General features: G+C 39.0%; 1 protein-coding gene across 1 annotated transcript; it reads right to left on the reverse strand.

The window, feature by feature from the left end:
* Positions 1-6,005: 6,005 nt before the first annotated feature.
* LOC116257529 (putative clathrin assembly protein At2g25430) lies at positions 6,006-12,503 on the reverse strand. The gene is made up of 2 exons (XM_031634373.2): positions 12,168-12,503; positions 6,006-8,173 (listed from the first exon to the last, which is right to left on the reverse strand). The coding sequence occupies exon 2, from the start codon at positions 8,147-8,149 to the stop codon at positions 6,290-6,292; it is 1,860 nt and encodes a 619-aa protein (XP_031490233.1). The 5' UTR covers positions 8,150-8,173; positions 12,168-12,503; the 3' UTR covers positions 6,006-6,289.
* Between the last annotated feature and the right edge of the window lie 3,065 nt (positions 12,504-15,568).

Genomic DNA, 15,568 nt, shown 5'->3' on the forward strand with positions numbered 1-15,568 from the left:
AATGAATCATATGATCGTGCAGGCAACATCCAACAAATGGCGATGTTTTCTTTCAACTACTCCATTTTATTGAGATGTGTGAGGGCACGTAAAATGTGGCACAATACTATGGGATTTATAGAATTCAAGTAGAGAAGTAGATTTGAACTCGAGAGCATTGTCAGTGCAAACAACCTTGACACAAGAACTAAATTGATTTTTAATTTCCAATATGAAAGATTTCAAGATACAAGGAGCTTCAGTTCTGTCTTTCATAAAAAAAACTCAAGTGACACGAGAGAAATCAACAATAGACAGATAATACCGAAACGACAACCGACTTGGGAGCCGACTAAGCCCCCAAACATCAACATGAACTAAATCAAATAGATTTTAACTAGACTAACTTTGACTCGATGGAAATGAAGTACGACTATGCTTGCCTAGTTGACAAGCTTCACACTCGATAGAAGTTGTGGAAGAAATCTGAGGACATAGTAGCCGTAGTTTAGGGAAGGATGGATGACCCAATCTGAGATGCCATTGGAACGCACTTAATGATGAATCGACTAAGAATGACGCCTCATTAACAGATGCATCCAAGAAGTAGATTCCATCTCTCTCATGGCCTCCACCAATCTTCCTCCCAGTTGATAGGTCCTGAAATACACAAGTACCCGGGTCAAAAATAACTTGGCAATTCATCTCTTTAGTTAGTTTGCTTACAGATAACAAATTCTTTGGGAATTCAGGAGTATATAGCACATCATGAACATGCAAAGATGGAGAGAGATGAACATCTCCATGCCCTTCTACCAGAGATAGCCTTCCATCCGCCAATCGAACATATTGTAAGAGATTAAATTTCTGCAGGTTTGAAATACTAGTATCTCCACAGAAGTGTTTAGATGCTCCAGAAACAATTATCCAACAACCATTAGAAGAAGTTTTACGTGTAAAATATGCTGAATTTGTGATAGCTGTGGATGCCGATGTGGTAGAAGGCATAGTATTTGATCGTTGCTCTATAATTAAATCAAGTTCGGCCAGACTTAGATTAAGAGATGTAGCATCTACAAAAGCAACTGTGGGTTTCGCCTTAGGAACTATACTGATAGACTGCGTGTTTGGAGCAGAAGTGGAAGAGGGTCACTATAGTAGAGGATGTGGATGAGTTAAGCTTACCCACTTTGTTCCAACATCTATCCTCTAAGTGACCAAGACGACCACAATATGTGCATTGAAGTCTTCCACATCCTCTTGGACCTCGACCTCTTCCTCTACCACGGGAAGAGTATAGTCCACTTCGTCCTCCTCCAAATGAGGCAAGAGCAGATGGTTGTGAGTTGTTTGATGGTAGAAGAAAAGTAACAGCCAATCTGTTTAGCCTATTAAAGGCCTCATCAAGATCTGGAAAATCTGAACCTGTAAGCATTTGAGCCTTGGCTGCAGAATAATCCAATGATAGTCCAACAAGAAATTTAACAACAATCATTTTCTTCATGTGAGATTTGAGACAATGCTTACAAGGCAGTTTTAAGGAATTCATCTTTTCATAAGTGAACTTCAGCTTTGTAAAGTATTCAGTTAAATCCAAGTCACCTTGCTGCATTTGTAACAATTTTTGCTGAACCTGTAAAATTTTGTTGATGTTCTTGTCTTGAGAGTACGTCTGTCGAAGAGAATTCCACATATCTTTAGTTGTATTATAATAAAAAAGCCCTGCAGCAATGTGGGGCTGAGTGCTATTCATAAGCCAAGCACTGATTATACTATTTTCTTATTCCCACCGTGCGTATTTATTAAACTTTTCAACCGGTTCATCTTCTTCCAATATATATTTCTTCCAATGTCCAACGACTGACAACATGAAGGTTCTAGCACCTACATCGTAGTTGGCTCCATCAAGTTTGATAGTAGATCCAAAAGAAAAGGGATTTGAGAAGGCTTTGTACTCAACACTAGCCTCTATTTGTTGATTTTTAGATTCAGTTCTATCATGCTGTAAAGATTTATTGGCAGCCATGATAAAACCTCGAAAATAGAAGAATTTGAAAGTCCACGACAGACTGAATATTGACTTTTAAGATATCAAATTAATCTCCAACAAGGAAGAATATCCCTTCAGTCGTTGTTTAGTAGCCCCTACGACAAACCCACTGCTATAGTAACACTTCTGCTTTATCACAAATAAAGTCATCTTCTAGCAAGCAGCCACCACAGATTGACAAGAAAAGATGATAGACGTCAAATACTAGGAAACCAACTAACTGAAAACTGATATACAGTCTTGCAATGTTGCAACAGGCTTGAGTAATCAGCACCAACTATCATGCAGGTATAAGAAAATTTGGTCCAACAGCAGGGTACTTAAAAAAGAAATTTTACCAAATCTGGCCGACAACATCAACAAAAAAAGGCATACCAGACCAATAGATCTTTGCTGATCTAGTAGACTTGTAAACTTCAACCTCAACAGAAACGTAAACCATACTGCTTGAGTGATGTAATTAGATGTCCATCCATCTTGAAGACTAGTTAACTATACTGTCGCCACATCAACTTCAACAAGGCATCGATCTAGGGTTTTGAAATTTTTGAGAAAACCCTAGATCAAGCCCAACAAACACGACCCAACTGTTGTGCTCAAAACAGTAAGTAGAGTAGAGGAATGGGAAGATGATGGGTATGAGAAAGGAGAGGAGATGGAGATGGAAATGAAGGGAAGCATATCAGTCCCAAGAAGGAACGCACTCTGATACCATGTTGTTTAGAGAGGTAGAGAAAAAGGAGAAGAAGAAAACGTGAGGAGAAAAGAGAGTAAGGAGAAAGGAGAGGAGATGGAGATGGAGATGAAGGGAAGCATATCAGTCCCAAGAAGGAATGCACTCTGATACCATGTTGTTTAGAGAGGTAGAGAAAAATGAGAAGAAGAAAACCTGAGGAGGAAAGAGAGTAAGGAGAAGACTTCTTGTTACGGCTGCTCCCTTTCCTTTAAATAATAATGATTAGGGTTATGTTTAACCCTTTACATAAAGAGTCCAACAAAACTTTAAAATTCAGAAAACTACCTAATACTAAAATTCCAAAATACAGAAAACCTCAAATGCAAAACAGTAAGTTTTCTCAACACCATTCTCAGGTCCAATTGCAAGCAAAAGGCAGTAGTTAAGACTCAGCATAGCCACAAATATTATGATATTTTCGAAAGTATTGCAATATTTACAACAAAACAAGAAAAACAACTAAAGCGGAAAATATCATGATATTTCAAAAATGCCACCAAAAAATATATATCGCATTTTTATCGAGATAAAAACATGTGTTTTTTGTCCACTTAATCCTACACTCAAATAGAGGCAGCCTTGGTATTTGTTTTTTCAAGTTTTAAAAGCTTGACACTGCACGTGCTCCATTTTTTTTTTTAAATGGTAGTCAATGTTAAAAAGAGGCTTTAACAACAACGCAGTTCTGGGCTTGTTTTTTTCTTTTTAATGGTAAAAAGGGAAAACTCAAGGGCTTTTAAGCCCGCATTTTCCCTCTTTCACATTTTGTTTTGGTTGCTTTTTCATTTTCTAATTTTCATCTGTAGCTTTGTTAGTTTGTGATATTGAATATCCTTCATGGTATTGTGATTGTTAAATGTTTGTTTTAGATTTTTAGTTAACTTTAAGTATAAATTTGAATTATTACATTATTATTGACATTGTTAACATCAGAAAAACATTGTTTTTATAAGTTTCTCATTCTAGTTAAACATTTTTTTAATGTCTCATCCTTAGTTATTTGTTCATTTTATTTTATGTAATTTTTTTGTTGTTTAAAAATATTGACAAAATTTTCTCGAGATTTTTCTGAGAAAAATAGCTTTGCTGTAAATTACCTGAAAAAAGCATCACCCATATTTTCTCAAAAACCATATTTGTGGCTATGGTTAAGAGCTGTCCGAATCAGTAGCATGTTCTGCTCTTGCCAACAGGCTTGTGACAAGATCAGTTCCATGAGTACCAAAGTGCTTCAGTCAATCCAATTTAAGAATCTTGCCAAGAATCTCTAGTATTGTGGATTACACAGGCAGCTCTCCACATGAGCTGAGCTATCTCATCATCTGTACTTAGAGAAGCCTGAACGACTAGAGTTCCCTTTAGTGAATTGGTTACTGTATCTTTCCAAAAGGAATTATCTAAATGTAAGAGAACGTTTGGTCAATAACTAGTGTTGGTAAGGTGATTATGCCCCTTTTTCTAATTTCTTCAGAAAACAAGAGGAAACAAGGGAACTGGAAAAGGAAAAAAGCGACAATATCTTCCATATTGCATTTCAATTTCTCTACAATTGGTAGATTTTGTACCAATTTCGATTAATTTTCCTTTCTTTCCGATTAACTTGTTGGGGTAAACAGTCCCGTTTGAGACTTGGAGACATATTATCAAGATCTCTTTCTTTTTCGCTTGTAGCCTGTGGTTAGTTTGCTATTTTCCAACTCACAGCAAGTTACTTTCATTCATGGTTAGCTGGTCCAAGATTGTGATGACATTGCTTTGAACATGATTCTGCTAAGTCCTACCTTTTGGCATTTCATTAGACACCTTTTGATTTTCAATTTTGTCATTTTGAAGCACCGCAACCTTTCTCATTCTTTCTAATTTCATAGAATCCATCCTCAAAATACATGTTCGAGTTAGCTGGCCAACTTTCTAAAGTAGGTCCCAAATTCGGTCTTAAAAACTCTTGTATTCTACAGATTCTCCTACGAGAAAATTATCGATATATTAACATTTATTTATATAAGATTGTGTGTGTGTGTGTTTGTGCGTGTGAAACTCTTATAATATGTTGTCTAGTGTACTGTTGGCTTTTCTGGAGACTGAAGTTAGTTCGAGGGAATCAAACAATAGCAATCTTATTGGGATATCTGAGACTATAAGATTAAAGAAACATCACGAGAGACCGATGTGCAGAACAGTTTCTATAAAATGCTTATTATTTAATAGTTTTGGATTTGACCCACAAAATCCAATTTATTTCATCAAGCTTTCTTGATCATTTTCTCTATCTTATAAGTTTCGACATTCTAAGCACACCTATTTGGTTAGTCCTTCAAAATAAATTTAAGTGGTTGAAAAACCTAAATGGCTCTTGCCATCTAGAAATGTGCCATCTAAGAGAGAGAGAGAGAGAGAGAGAGTACATATCTTAGCTAAATTGAAGAGAGTACATATAAATGACCAAAGCCACAAAGTAAATTCAGGAAGCAACAACCCCATGACAGTCCAGACGTAGCCTTCCTCACTTACCAGCTTCCTTGGATTTCACCTCTCCCCATTCGTTAGTTCCCATCTTTTAACTTTATGGTCTTTTTCTGATAGAACAGCCACACCGAATTATGACAAAAAGAAACACTCCACGTTTTTGCACTTTTATTTTGCTTTTAGCTTAATCTCCAGTGATGGTAAGTGTTCCTTTTTGCTATATTTTTCATCTTTATTTTGTCTTTTTTTTTCTTGATAATAGAGAAACTACTAATACGGTGGGAGACTTGGCCTCACTAGTTCAATGGTTATCTTTCCAACAATATAGAACTTGAAAGTGAAGGATCTCAAAGGCCAATATGTTTCATCTAAGCAATCACGCAACGTTCTAACCTGCAAGAGGCCCTAATGAAGTTCGAACCCATTAGCTAGGTTTTCCATCAAGAGATAGAACTACTTTTTAGCTAGATTTTCCAGGAACCACAATTTTTCACTGTGTGGAATTCAGAGAAAAAAAAAAAACTAAAACTATTGGTTGTCTGCAACAGCAGAGATGCGCTAGCGGAAAAAGAATTCTCAAAGATACACGGGGTAAATATCAAGTTTTCTGAACAAAAGGAAAGTATAGACAACAACCAAGGCATGAGCCACTCATTTTTCTAAATCATGCACCAAGGATCCATAAGTTCAGCCATAGAGCACACTGCCTATCGCACCGCCATAGAGCACACTGCCTACCGCACACCTTGCTTTTAGAAGAAAATAACAAGAATATTCCTATCGAAAACCAATTTTACATTAAGATATCTAAACAACTCGTAAGCTGCATCAGAACTTGATACTGTCAAAACAAAAAGACAAAATAAAAAACTTAACCAGAAAGAGAGACTCCCCATCCCTCCTACCTCTGTCTTCTTTTACCTTTTTCTCTCCCTCTACACAATCGCCATCAACACCAACAATCCCCCCCTTAATAATATAAACAAGAACATGTAGTGATGATGGTGACAAGCATCACCGATGGTCGAAACCAAGTGGTTTGGTGACAACCACTGCTTTCAATAAGGAGTGGTAGCATAAGGATAAGGCACGTACCCAACACTGTTTGCAGGGAACATCCCAGGCATGCCGTAGGGCATATACGACGGTGGTGCAGCTCCAGCAATCTTGGACAACCCAAGTTGGCCTTGCATGCCGTCCCTTGCATACTGCTGCCACATCATCTGCTCATGGACCAGCATCTGCTGTTTCTTCTCGATCTCGGACATTTGCACATAAGAAGGCGGTGGCACAGTCAAGGAAGCTGCGAATGGATCCTGTAGGCCCTCAGCAACTGGTGTACCTGTGGGAGCAGGCAATGCCAGCAGCCCAGTCTTGAGCTTGTCTGGGTTAGGCAACGCCACACTGCTTGCACTGCCACCAGTACTAGTGTAGGTGCTCATCACCTGCCTGCTTGCTCCTTGGTCATACATACCATCCAAGAGAAGTGGATCGAAACCACCAGCTAACGTTGCCTTCTGTTTGGAAAGGTTGCTAGCTGACTCAACCAAAGCCAGCTCCCAATCAGCCTTTCCATTCTCTGCAAGAGGAGTCTGCCATGCTGAAGTGACTTGGTCCCCCGAGTTATCAGGGAATGCTTCCCATGCATTCTGTTTGTCAGGCGGCCCAGAGAATAATGCCAGAGCAAGTTTATTGGCCTGAGCATCTGCAGATGGTGCATCTTCTGCTAGATTCAACAAATCTGCTGTCTCCTGTTTCTTAGGAGGTTCCTCCGTTTGAGGTTTAAAATCAGAAGGTGCTGGGAGAGCCTTTATGCTGCTCATATCCTGCTCCACTGGCTTCTCTTCCTCTTGGGGAGGTGGCCCTGGCACAGGAGGAGCACGTGCTTCTTCACGCCTCTCTGGAGATTTGGACTTGCGAGAACGGTCTCTCATGAATTCCTCAAGTGTCTCCAAAAGCTTATCAGTAATTTTTTGTACCTGAGGATACTCAGATGATCTTGCAACTCCTATATCCTTGCACCAATTGTAGAAAGCAGCAAGCTCATCAATCTGTTTAGCAGCACTACTATAAGCTTCAAATGCTTTCCCACACTCATGGTATTCCATATCAAAAAACCGATCAAGCAGGACAGCCAGCATTTCACATATGTCAGCATAAAGCTGAAAGCTCTCTCTCACTAATGGGTAGAGGGCAACCAGGACCATCCTGCTATTCTTGGCAGTACCAGTTGGACGACATGCTAAGAAGCGGTCAAGCAGCTGCTGCAGATGATGCATTCTGCCAAAAAGCCTCTCAATTTTCAATTCCCTCACAGGAGTTATCACCCTTCTCTCTTCAGTCCTCTCTCTCCTATCCCGAGTATCATTATATGAATAGTTATTTTCATATTCTTCACCATGATAATCTGATCTTCTTTCCCTCTGACTGTTGGCATCGGTTTGTTTGTTCTCATAAACTATCCACTCAAGTCGCTGGTCAAGGTAGAGGGCATATGTACGGACAAAAGCTGATTGGTCCCAAGAATGGGAATGAGCCTCATCCCTGAAATCTGACATGTTGAGAAGACGAGTTCCTCTCCTTGTTGCATATGAGAACTCTGGCTGAAAACCACGATCTCCATCGTTCAAAAGCCTATGAACAAGCATTAGACCCTTAAGTGCAACAATCCAATCACGAGTCTTTCCTAGCCTCTTTGAGATGGTTGAAACACAAGCATTGACATATGGCCTCGAATGAGTAGTAAGATTAACTATCTCTCGGAAGTATTTCTCATCCGCTGGTTCATCTTCATGGCTTGTAGCCTTGATGATTGCAACATCTAGTTCAGGAGCCACATTGCTGGAAACTTTTGCTAAACTAATGCTGGTCTGGTCTTTCATTGCTCCTAATGCCTGCCTGATAGTGCTTGGAGCCATTTTTTTGATATGTCAACAAAGAACCTATAAACAGGAAAAAAAGCATGAAAATTTTCAATACTACAGTAAAAGCAAGCTAAGATCTAAGAGCACATCTTTGGATGAGAAATAGGAGAATGAATTCGAAAAGCATGGGAAATAGGCAAATAAATGAGATAGAACACTCAACAGCTATGAACTATGCAGCATGAAAATGTGACATATACAGAGCAAGTGTGTTTGCAAAAATTACATAAGAATCAATTTGCAATTTTAGATGCTACCATCATGCATGCAATCACATGAGCATACTGTCCAAATATGCAAAGCACCAACACCATAATTGCAACCCATACTATGTGCATGCAATTACTGGTGGTAAAAAGAAGCTGAACAAGGCAACCACGATGTACTTATTTTGGCCTTGAGCTGAAAGCAAAGCAAGCCAAGGATTAACATTGTTTGGAAGCTGATTTGAAGTTAGGCCTCTCTCTCTCTCTCACACGCACACACATGTGCGCATATATATGAAAAAGCGCAAGAGGCAATTGAAGCAAATTGCAGACAAATACCCCCAATAATCAAAATTTTCAATCAAATTCTTCATATTGCATTTTCTATTATTTGATTGTAAATTCTCAAGGCCTACAACCATTAATTTTCATGTACATCTATAACTCTTTTATTTCAACATCTTTCTAAAATATAATACTTGTACCAAAGCCCATAACTTCTGCTGTTCAAAGAAGCTGAATAAGATGATCTCGATGTATTTAAGTTGGCCCTGAAATTTTATGTATATAAATATATATAAATATATATATATATATATACACACACAGAGAGAGAGAAAGAAAGTGAACCATGACTCCATGATTTATTTGTCAAATGGACAGCTGATCAGAGCTGCCCGCTCTTTAGTCCGAACAGCCCACGCTGTCCATTTGTTTTTTTTTTTTCTTTTTTCCTCACACTCTCTCTGCCTCCCTTCCCCAACTCCCCCTCCTCATCTTCAACACCGGTGGCACCCACCCTCCGCCATCCCGACGGAAGCCTGGAACACCAGTGTCAAGAAATGGCACCGGCGGCTGCCTCTCCCCTTCCCAAACTCCCTTATTTCTTTTAACAATAAAAGGGTGGAAAACTCCACCCATCTTGGCCGCCGCTGCCTGGCGCCTCACCAGTCCCACGGTGGGCCCACCAGTGAGGCACCGGGCGGCAGCAGCCAAGATGGGTGGAGTTTTTCACCCATCTTCTCTTAAAACGGAGAAAACTATGAAAGTTGGGGAAGGGGATGAGGCAGCTGCCGGTGCCATTCCTCGACGCCGGCGGCTGTCGGTGATGGTGGATCAACTTGGAAAGGGAGGGGGGAGTTGGGAAAGGGAAGAGAAAGTGGAGGGAGAGAGGAACAAACAGGGAGAGAGAAGTGAGAAAAAAAATAAAAAAAAAGAAACAAATGGACATCTTAACGGCCAACGGCTCTGATCAGCTATCCATTTGACAAAAATATGTTAAGAGTCATGGTTCACACACACAAACACACACACATATATATATAGGATTATAGGATTTGTGGATTTTTCTGTCTAGGTTTGGATGGAGAAATCCTTTGGCCTCTAACAACACACTGTCCAATGCAGTGCATCAGGTGGCCGTGATTAGACGGAAGACAAATTGTCTGGAGGATTTCAGCTCCTCTATATATAGTGAGTGTTTATTTATTGTTTTGGGTGACCAACTAGCAGTTTTTATGACTGTAACTTTTCCTAACTGCCGCTATGACATGACTAAAGTATTTATCAATAGATAGATGCATAGTGATGTAACATCTGGTAGCTATATGTACACAAATTTATTATAGTTTATACAACTCTTGTAAGAATTGATTCAAGAGCCGAATTGGTGAGGCAGCTGATTCAGTGAATCGGCTGAATCAACTATTTGGCTGAATTTGTTGGGACCATACAAAATTATTTTTCAAACATAACTGAAAATTTAAAATAAAAAATTCTTAAAATAGTAGAAAAATTGTTTAAGATCAATACATGGCACTCTTGAACCAGCCACAGCATCACATATGTTCGCTAATGATTCAATTTGCATGGACCAACTCAGACCAACTTTAGTCACACCCCTTTATACTAATGAAGGTACAAATACAATGTGCCGATAATCATAAAAGCAAGCTGCATCAACTCAATCTGAGTACACATAGGTTCAGCACATTTTCATCACAAAGTAGGAGACCTTGGACTGTATATTCCTGAAGCGGGAATCCAATTTTCTGAGTTGTAAGGTTTTGGTACAATGCAGTACATTGACTATGAAAGCCCTTGAGGAAACTTGCTATATGTCATCAGCACATTATTCAAAACCTATTTGCTCACCAACATCACAATTGCAGCATAAATGTAGGAAAAAGTGACTTTTTATCTAAATTATCTAGCTAATAACAAAAGATAGATGTGCATAGAGTCTAGACATCAAAATGAATGCACGTGTGCAACTGTCTATGTGTGTACTCTGTGTGTGTGTAGTGAAAAGAAGACAAAAATTAAATTGGAATAAGCTGATCTAGTAGAAATTTAGACAAAAAAGAGCACAGGGTCAATTGTGCATTGGCTGCACCCACTGCTTTCACAGCAGGCCAAAGGCTATAGTGTTCTGAAGTGGCAAAACAGCTGTGGTAGCCTTTAAGTATGTGAGAAGCAGGACCTCGGTGAGAAAGATTCCAGGAAAATATCCATCCATAAATGCTATGGAGCTGAATTACAAAGTACTCTACTATGAACGCAAAATATTAAAGTTCATGAACAATGTTGTGTGTCCTTCAAAATATCACAAAACATCAACTAACGTATGTTTAGGAAGGCAGTAGATGATTAATTTGAGATTAAAAAGTATTAAGCAAATTAGAGCTCATTCCCAAACTGTTATCGGCCAAACTTCAACGATCCAGCCCGTATAAGATAATTTATGTCGTCCAAGATATTTGTCAGACTCAGATACCATGTAACAATTAACAAGCAGAATCCAGTTCATGAAAAGGAAAACGTAAGAGCACTTTGAAGAAAACAATCATCCGTCCAAAGAAAACAGATCAGTTGTCTTGACCCTAAGCCTTCCACCTTCAGGCTAGGGGTGCGCATGGTTCATCGCCTAGCTCGGAAACGGATCCAAAATCTACAGGAGGCATCTACTTTCTGCTAAACTCGAGCAGGATGTGCTGTCTACCGTGCAGCTGATGATGAATAGAAAAAGAATGGGGCCTGACCTAGAAATAGATCGGCCATCTACATATACATATATAGAAAAACTGGATAGTGGATAGAAAATAAGCTTACAAAGGTTAGACGCAGAAGATACTATGAAGACGAAGGAAAACAGTTAGCAAGCACATTAGGAGGAAAGGGGATGACAAGCAAGATACTAGAATTAGTCATTGCATCAACAAAGGAACAAAGGGATCAGTATCGCAACAATTAAGATTGAAACCCCCAACTTATGAAACACCACCAAAAATCTACAATAGCAGAGAAGAAATGAGGCCTTCCTAAATCAGATGGGAATAACGATCTAACTCTTTGACTCATGAGAAAGGAAGAAGAAAACAATAGGGGAATCGAACAGTGGCTGACGACTCATTAGGCCTCAAATTCATAAACAATAAAGTTCAAAAGAAAATGTAAAACGTAATAGCATCCAAAACTTTCGACGTTCAACGAAATAGCGGACCAAACATTCCCCGCATCAATTGCCCACAGAAGGAATCCGATCAAAGAGGAACATCAAATCGCACTATCTAAAACTTCAAGAAACACGGTCTAATCAAAGTTCCCGGCAGTCGCCACTGGAGAAAGACAAAGTCAAACGAGCCGACAAAGATCAACCATTAATGATCCACGGAAGAATAAAGAAAATTCTAATTTCAAAGCAATGAAAATGTAAATCGGAAGGCATTGGGGCAAATAGAAGGTGATCGTTCCAAATAGATCCCTGCAGAGGAAACACCTGTTTGTGCGAAAAAGACTAGATCTACCTCTAGTGGGAGTGAACTCTGCCGATTGGCCGCAGATCTCGCAGATCTCTGGCCTTTCTTATCGCCCGCCGAAAAGCACGAAGATCAGATCCCCCTTCCTAATCGCGCGAGCAACCAGATGCCCGTGGACCTCAAATAAGAAGACACGATCATCAGGTCGCTCCGATCGCGTCGGTGGAGGGAGAGAGAGAGAGAGAGAGAGAGAGAGAGAGAGAGAGAGTTTTCTATGAAAACATTTTGAAAAAAGAAAGGAGAATAAAATTGCGGGCAGAGGAGGTCGAGTTGGAAAGCACAAAACATAACATAAAAGCGCGTAGACTTGGACGCAGCACTTCACATGGCAGCTCGAACTCCTCAACGACCGACTCTCTCTCTCTCTCTCATATTTATATGTATATAGATAGGTATAGATATGTCGTGAGGAAAATATTCGATTCTTTTAAATGGTCAAATGCGAGCTCCGCTCTTTGGCACAGTGAGAGAGGTGATCACGAGCAAGGGATGCTTGGCTAGACATGATGCTTTTCCATTACACCCACACACACCCTGTTTAATGAATTTGAGCTTGACTCGAGCTGGTCTAGTTAAACGCAACTCATGCTTGATTTTTTTAATAATCAAGTTGAATTCTAATTAAAAAATTAATTCACTTGTTTAAACTAGTGAGGCTCGACTCGGTTCAACTCGATTAGAATTGAAGAAAAATAATATGTAGGATTTTCTTTAGGGCTAGCAAGTTAATTGGACGTTCAAAGTGCAAATCTGAGCGTCTCCAGCAGCATCAAACATATTTTTCCAATAACCAGCTCGGCTCGAGCCTTGCCGAGCTGAATCGAGCTTCTTCAGCTTGAGGTGAGCTCGAGCTTGACTCATGCCCAAGTATGGCACTCAAGCCGAGTTTGAGTCAGTTCAACTCAGCTAGTGAACATTCATATTATTGACACACACATGTGGTAGACAGAACAAAACCAAGCCCTTCCTTTTTAATATCTAACAGTAGATGAATACGATCTTAGGCCTGTTTTGGCGAGCAAAGTGAACTAAGTTAATATCATTGTTTGACTTTATGATAGTAACAAAAAATGAACGGCCCTTGTGACATGAAAATTTAAATAGTAAAAAAAAGTTAGTATTTTTTTTTTTTTTTTTTATAAAAACAACTTGATGCTTTCTGTTAAACTCATATCATGAGTATTGTATCACCTCCATTGGATCAATATCCATCTTAAGGCACTCATTTAATTCTTCGGCTTTCTGAAATCCTCATTGGCAGCCCCCAGCGTGACCCTCATCACCGAACCCCACCAGTTTTTACCGTCGAAAAACCGTTGGTGTGGGAGTACGTACCTCAAACGAACAATCACATACATCCACACCATTTGAGAGTTCACCATCATACGTCACCAATGGCAATGGCTACCCAACGTTGTAGTTGGTGTGGGCAATTTCTCATACCAGCCCACAAAATTTACATATAAAAATTTCAGTTTTTTTACATATGAGTTACCCTTAAATATTTTGAATTTAAACATTGAGTGTCTCTTAGGGCATTGTGGGTGCGCCTCATCATCTACTTCCCAGAAGTCTCTTCGTTTCCAACTTGTCTAGCTAGTCTCCAACTTTAGATGAATTGAATTTACATTGAATTATACTCTCCTTTTCATTCCTTTTGTTTGCAACCAAACATGTTTTTTTTTTATATATTTTTATTTCTTTCCCATCCTTCTTGATCAACCAACCAAACATAGAATTGACTACCCTCCCTCCATCCAAACGAGCCCTCAGTTCTTTGGCACTAATCTATGGATGCCTGAGCTATCTTCTCTACAATAATAAACCCAGCTCTAAAACTGTTATACTTTTGTCTGGTACGAAAGTAGAAATTTTTCATTGGAGGGCCAAACTATAGCTTTCAAAATTTTTATACACAGGATAAATGAAAAATTTTCACACACACATATATTATATATATATATATATATATATATATATATATTTATATATATATATTGAAAATCTATCGAGCGGACATGGCCAGTGTGGTCTGTGGGTCCTAAAAGTGGGCATCGGATCGGGTACCCAACCCGATTGGGCCCAAGTTTGGCCGGGGGGGGGGGGGGGAAGTTTGCCCGATAAGTTTTTAATATTATTATTATTTTATTTATAATATATATTTTATTATTAAAAATATATTTTATATTCAAAAAAATATTTTATATTTTTTTAAAAATAATTTTTATTTTTTATTTGAACTGGACTAAGCCCAAACTCGGGTTTCAAGCATCAGGCCGAGCTGGGGCCGGCCCAGTCCTAATGGGTCCCCCTTGACTAGCGGTTTGTGCCCACACGGTGCAAGTGGTATAGCTGTGGCACAACAATGATTCAGCTTAATCAAAATATGTTTCTTCTAACAACGCAATCATATGATTACACGTCCCATGTTAAGTTACAGAAAAAAGCAAGCACGTTAGTATGTTAAGTTGTCCGCCTTCGTCTCCAGCCCAAGGTAATTTGAATCTCTATGTCTCTCTCCTAAACCAGTCCCACGGTCTGATTTTATCTGTGAGATAGAGAGCTGAGAGAGAGAGTGTGTGTGTGTGTCATTTAGTTAAGTTAGTTTTATGCATGGGGCTGCACATGAGCTGAGTACATTGTTTGAGCTTGACTTGACTCAAAACACTCGAACTCAAGCTTGGCTCTAAGGAATGGGCTTGAGCTTGACTCAACTATACATTGTCATGTTCGAGCTCGACTTGGTTAACTCATTTCTGTTAACATGTCTCATTTATTTTAACTCGTCTACTTGTTTAACTCATTTCTGTTAACATGTCTCATTTATTTTAACTCGTCTACTTGTTTAACTAATTCAACTGTGATGAACTGGTTTACATAGTCGAGCTGCGTGGTGCTTAAACTAGTTGATTAAGTTCTTACAACTCAAACTTGACTCATTTAACATTTCAAATATAAATTTAAACTCGAGCTCGAGCTGAAGCCATATGTCAAGCTCGAGTCGAATTTTTTCAAGCGAGTTTGAGTTGAGGCTGAATTAACTCTACTCGTCGTGCAAACCTCATCGTTCTCTCTCTCACCTTCTACCATTTTTTACTTGAACCCAACGAACAGGTTAGGAACATGCCAGATCCACGTTGAATGGCTTCTTCAACAAGAAACTTTTTTTTTTCCTTTTTTTCTTCCATGGAATGAAATTCAAATTTAAATTTGGATAAAGTAAATCCTATGCCATATCCAAATCCATATCGAATTCATAATCTGAATCCAATCCATTTCATGTCTTTAGAATAATAATGAAACTAAATACTCTCTTTTAAACCGAACCCAAACTATATTATGGACATTGAGTATATGATATTTATTAAAATTATATCTGACTCCAAATC

This window comes from Nymphaea colorata, chromosome 7 (genome assembly GCF_008831285.2).
Source record: "Nymphaea colorata isolate Beijing-Zhang1983 chromosome 7, ASM883128v2, whole genome shotgun sequence".
NCBI classification, from domain to species: Eukaryota; Viridiplantae; Streptophyta; class Magnoliopsida; order Nymphaeales; family Nymphaeaceae; genus Nymphaea; species Nymphaea colorata.

Bases quoted from the DNA above. Each gene is read 5' to 3' on its own strand.
- LOC116257529 (XM_031634373.2), bottom strand. From the start codon at position 8,149: ATGGCTCCAAGCACTATCAGGCAGGCATTAGGAGCAATGAAAGACCAG.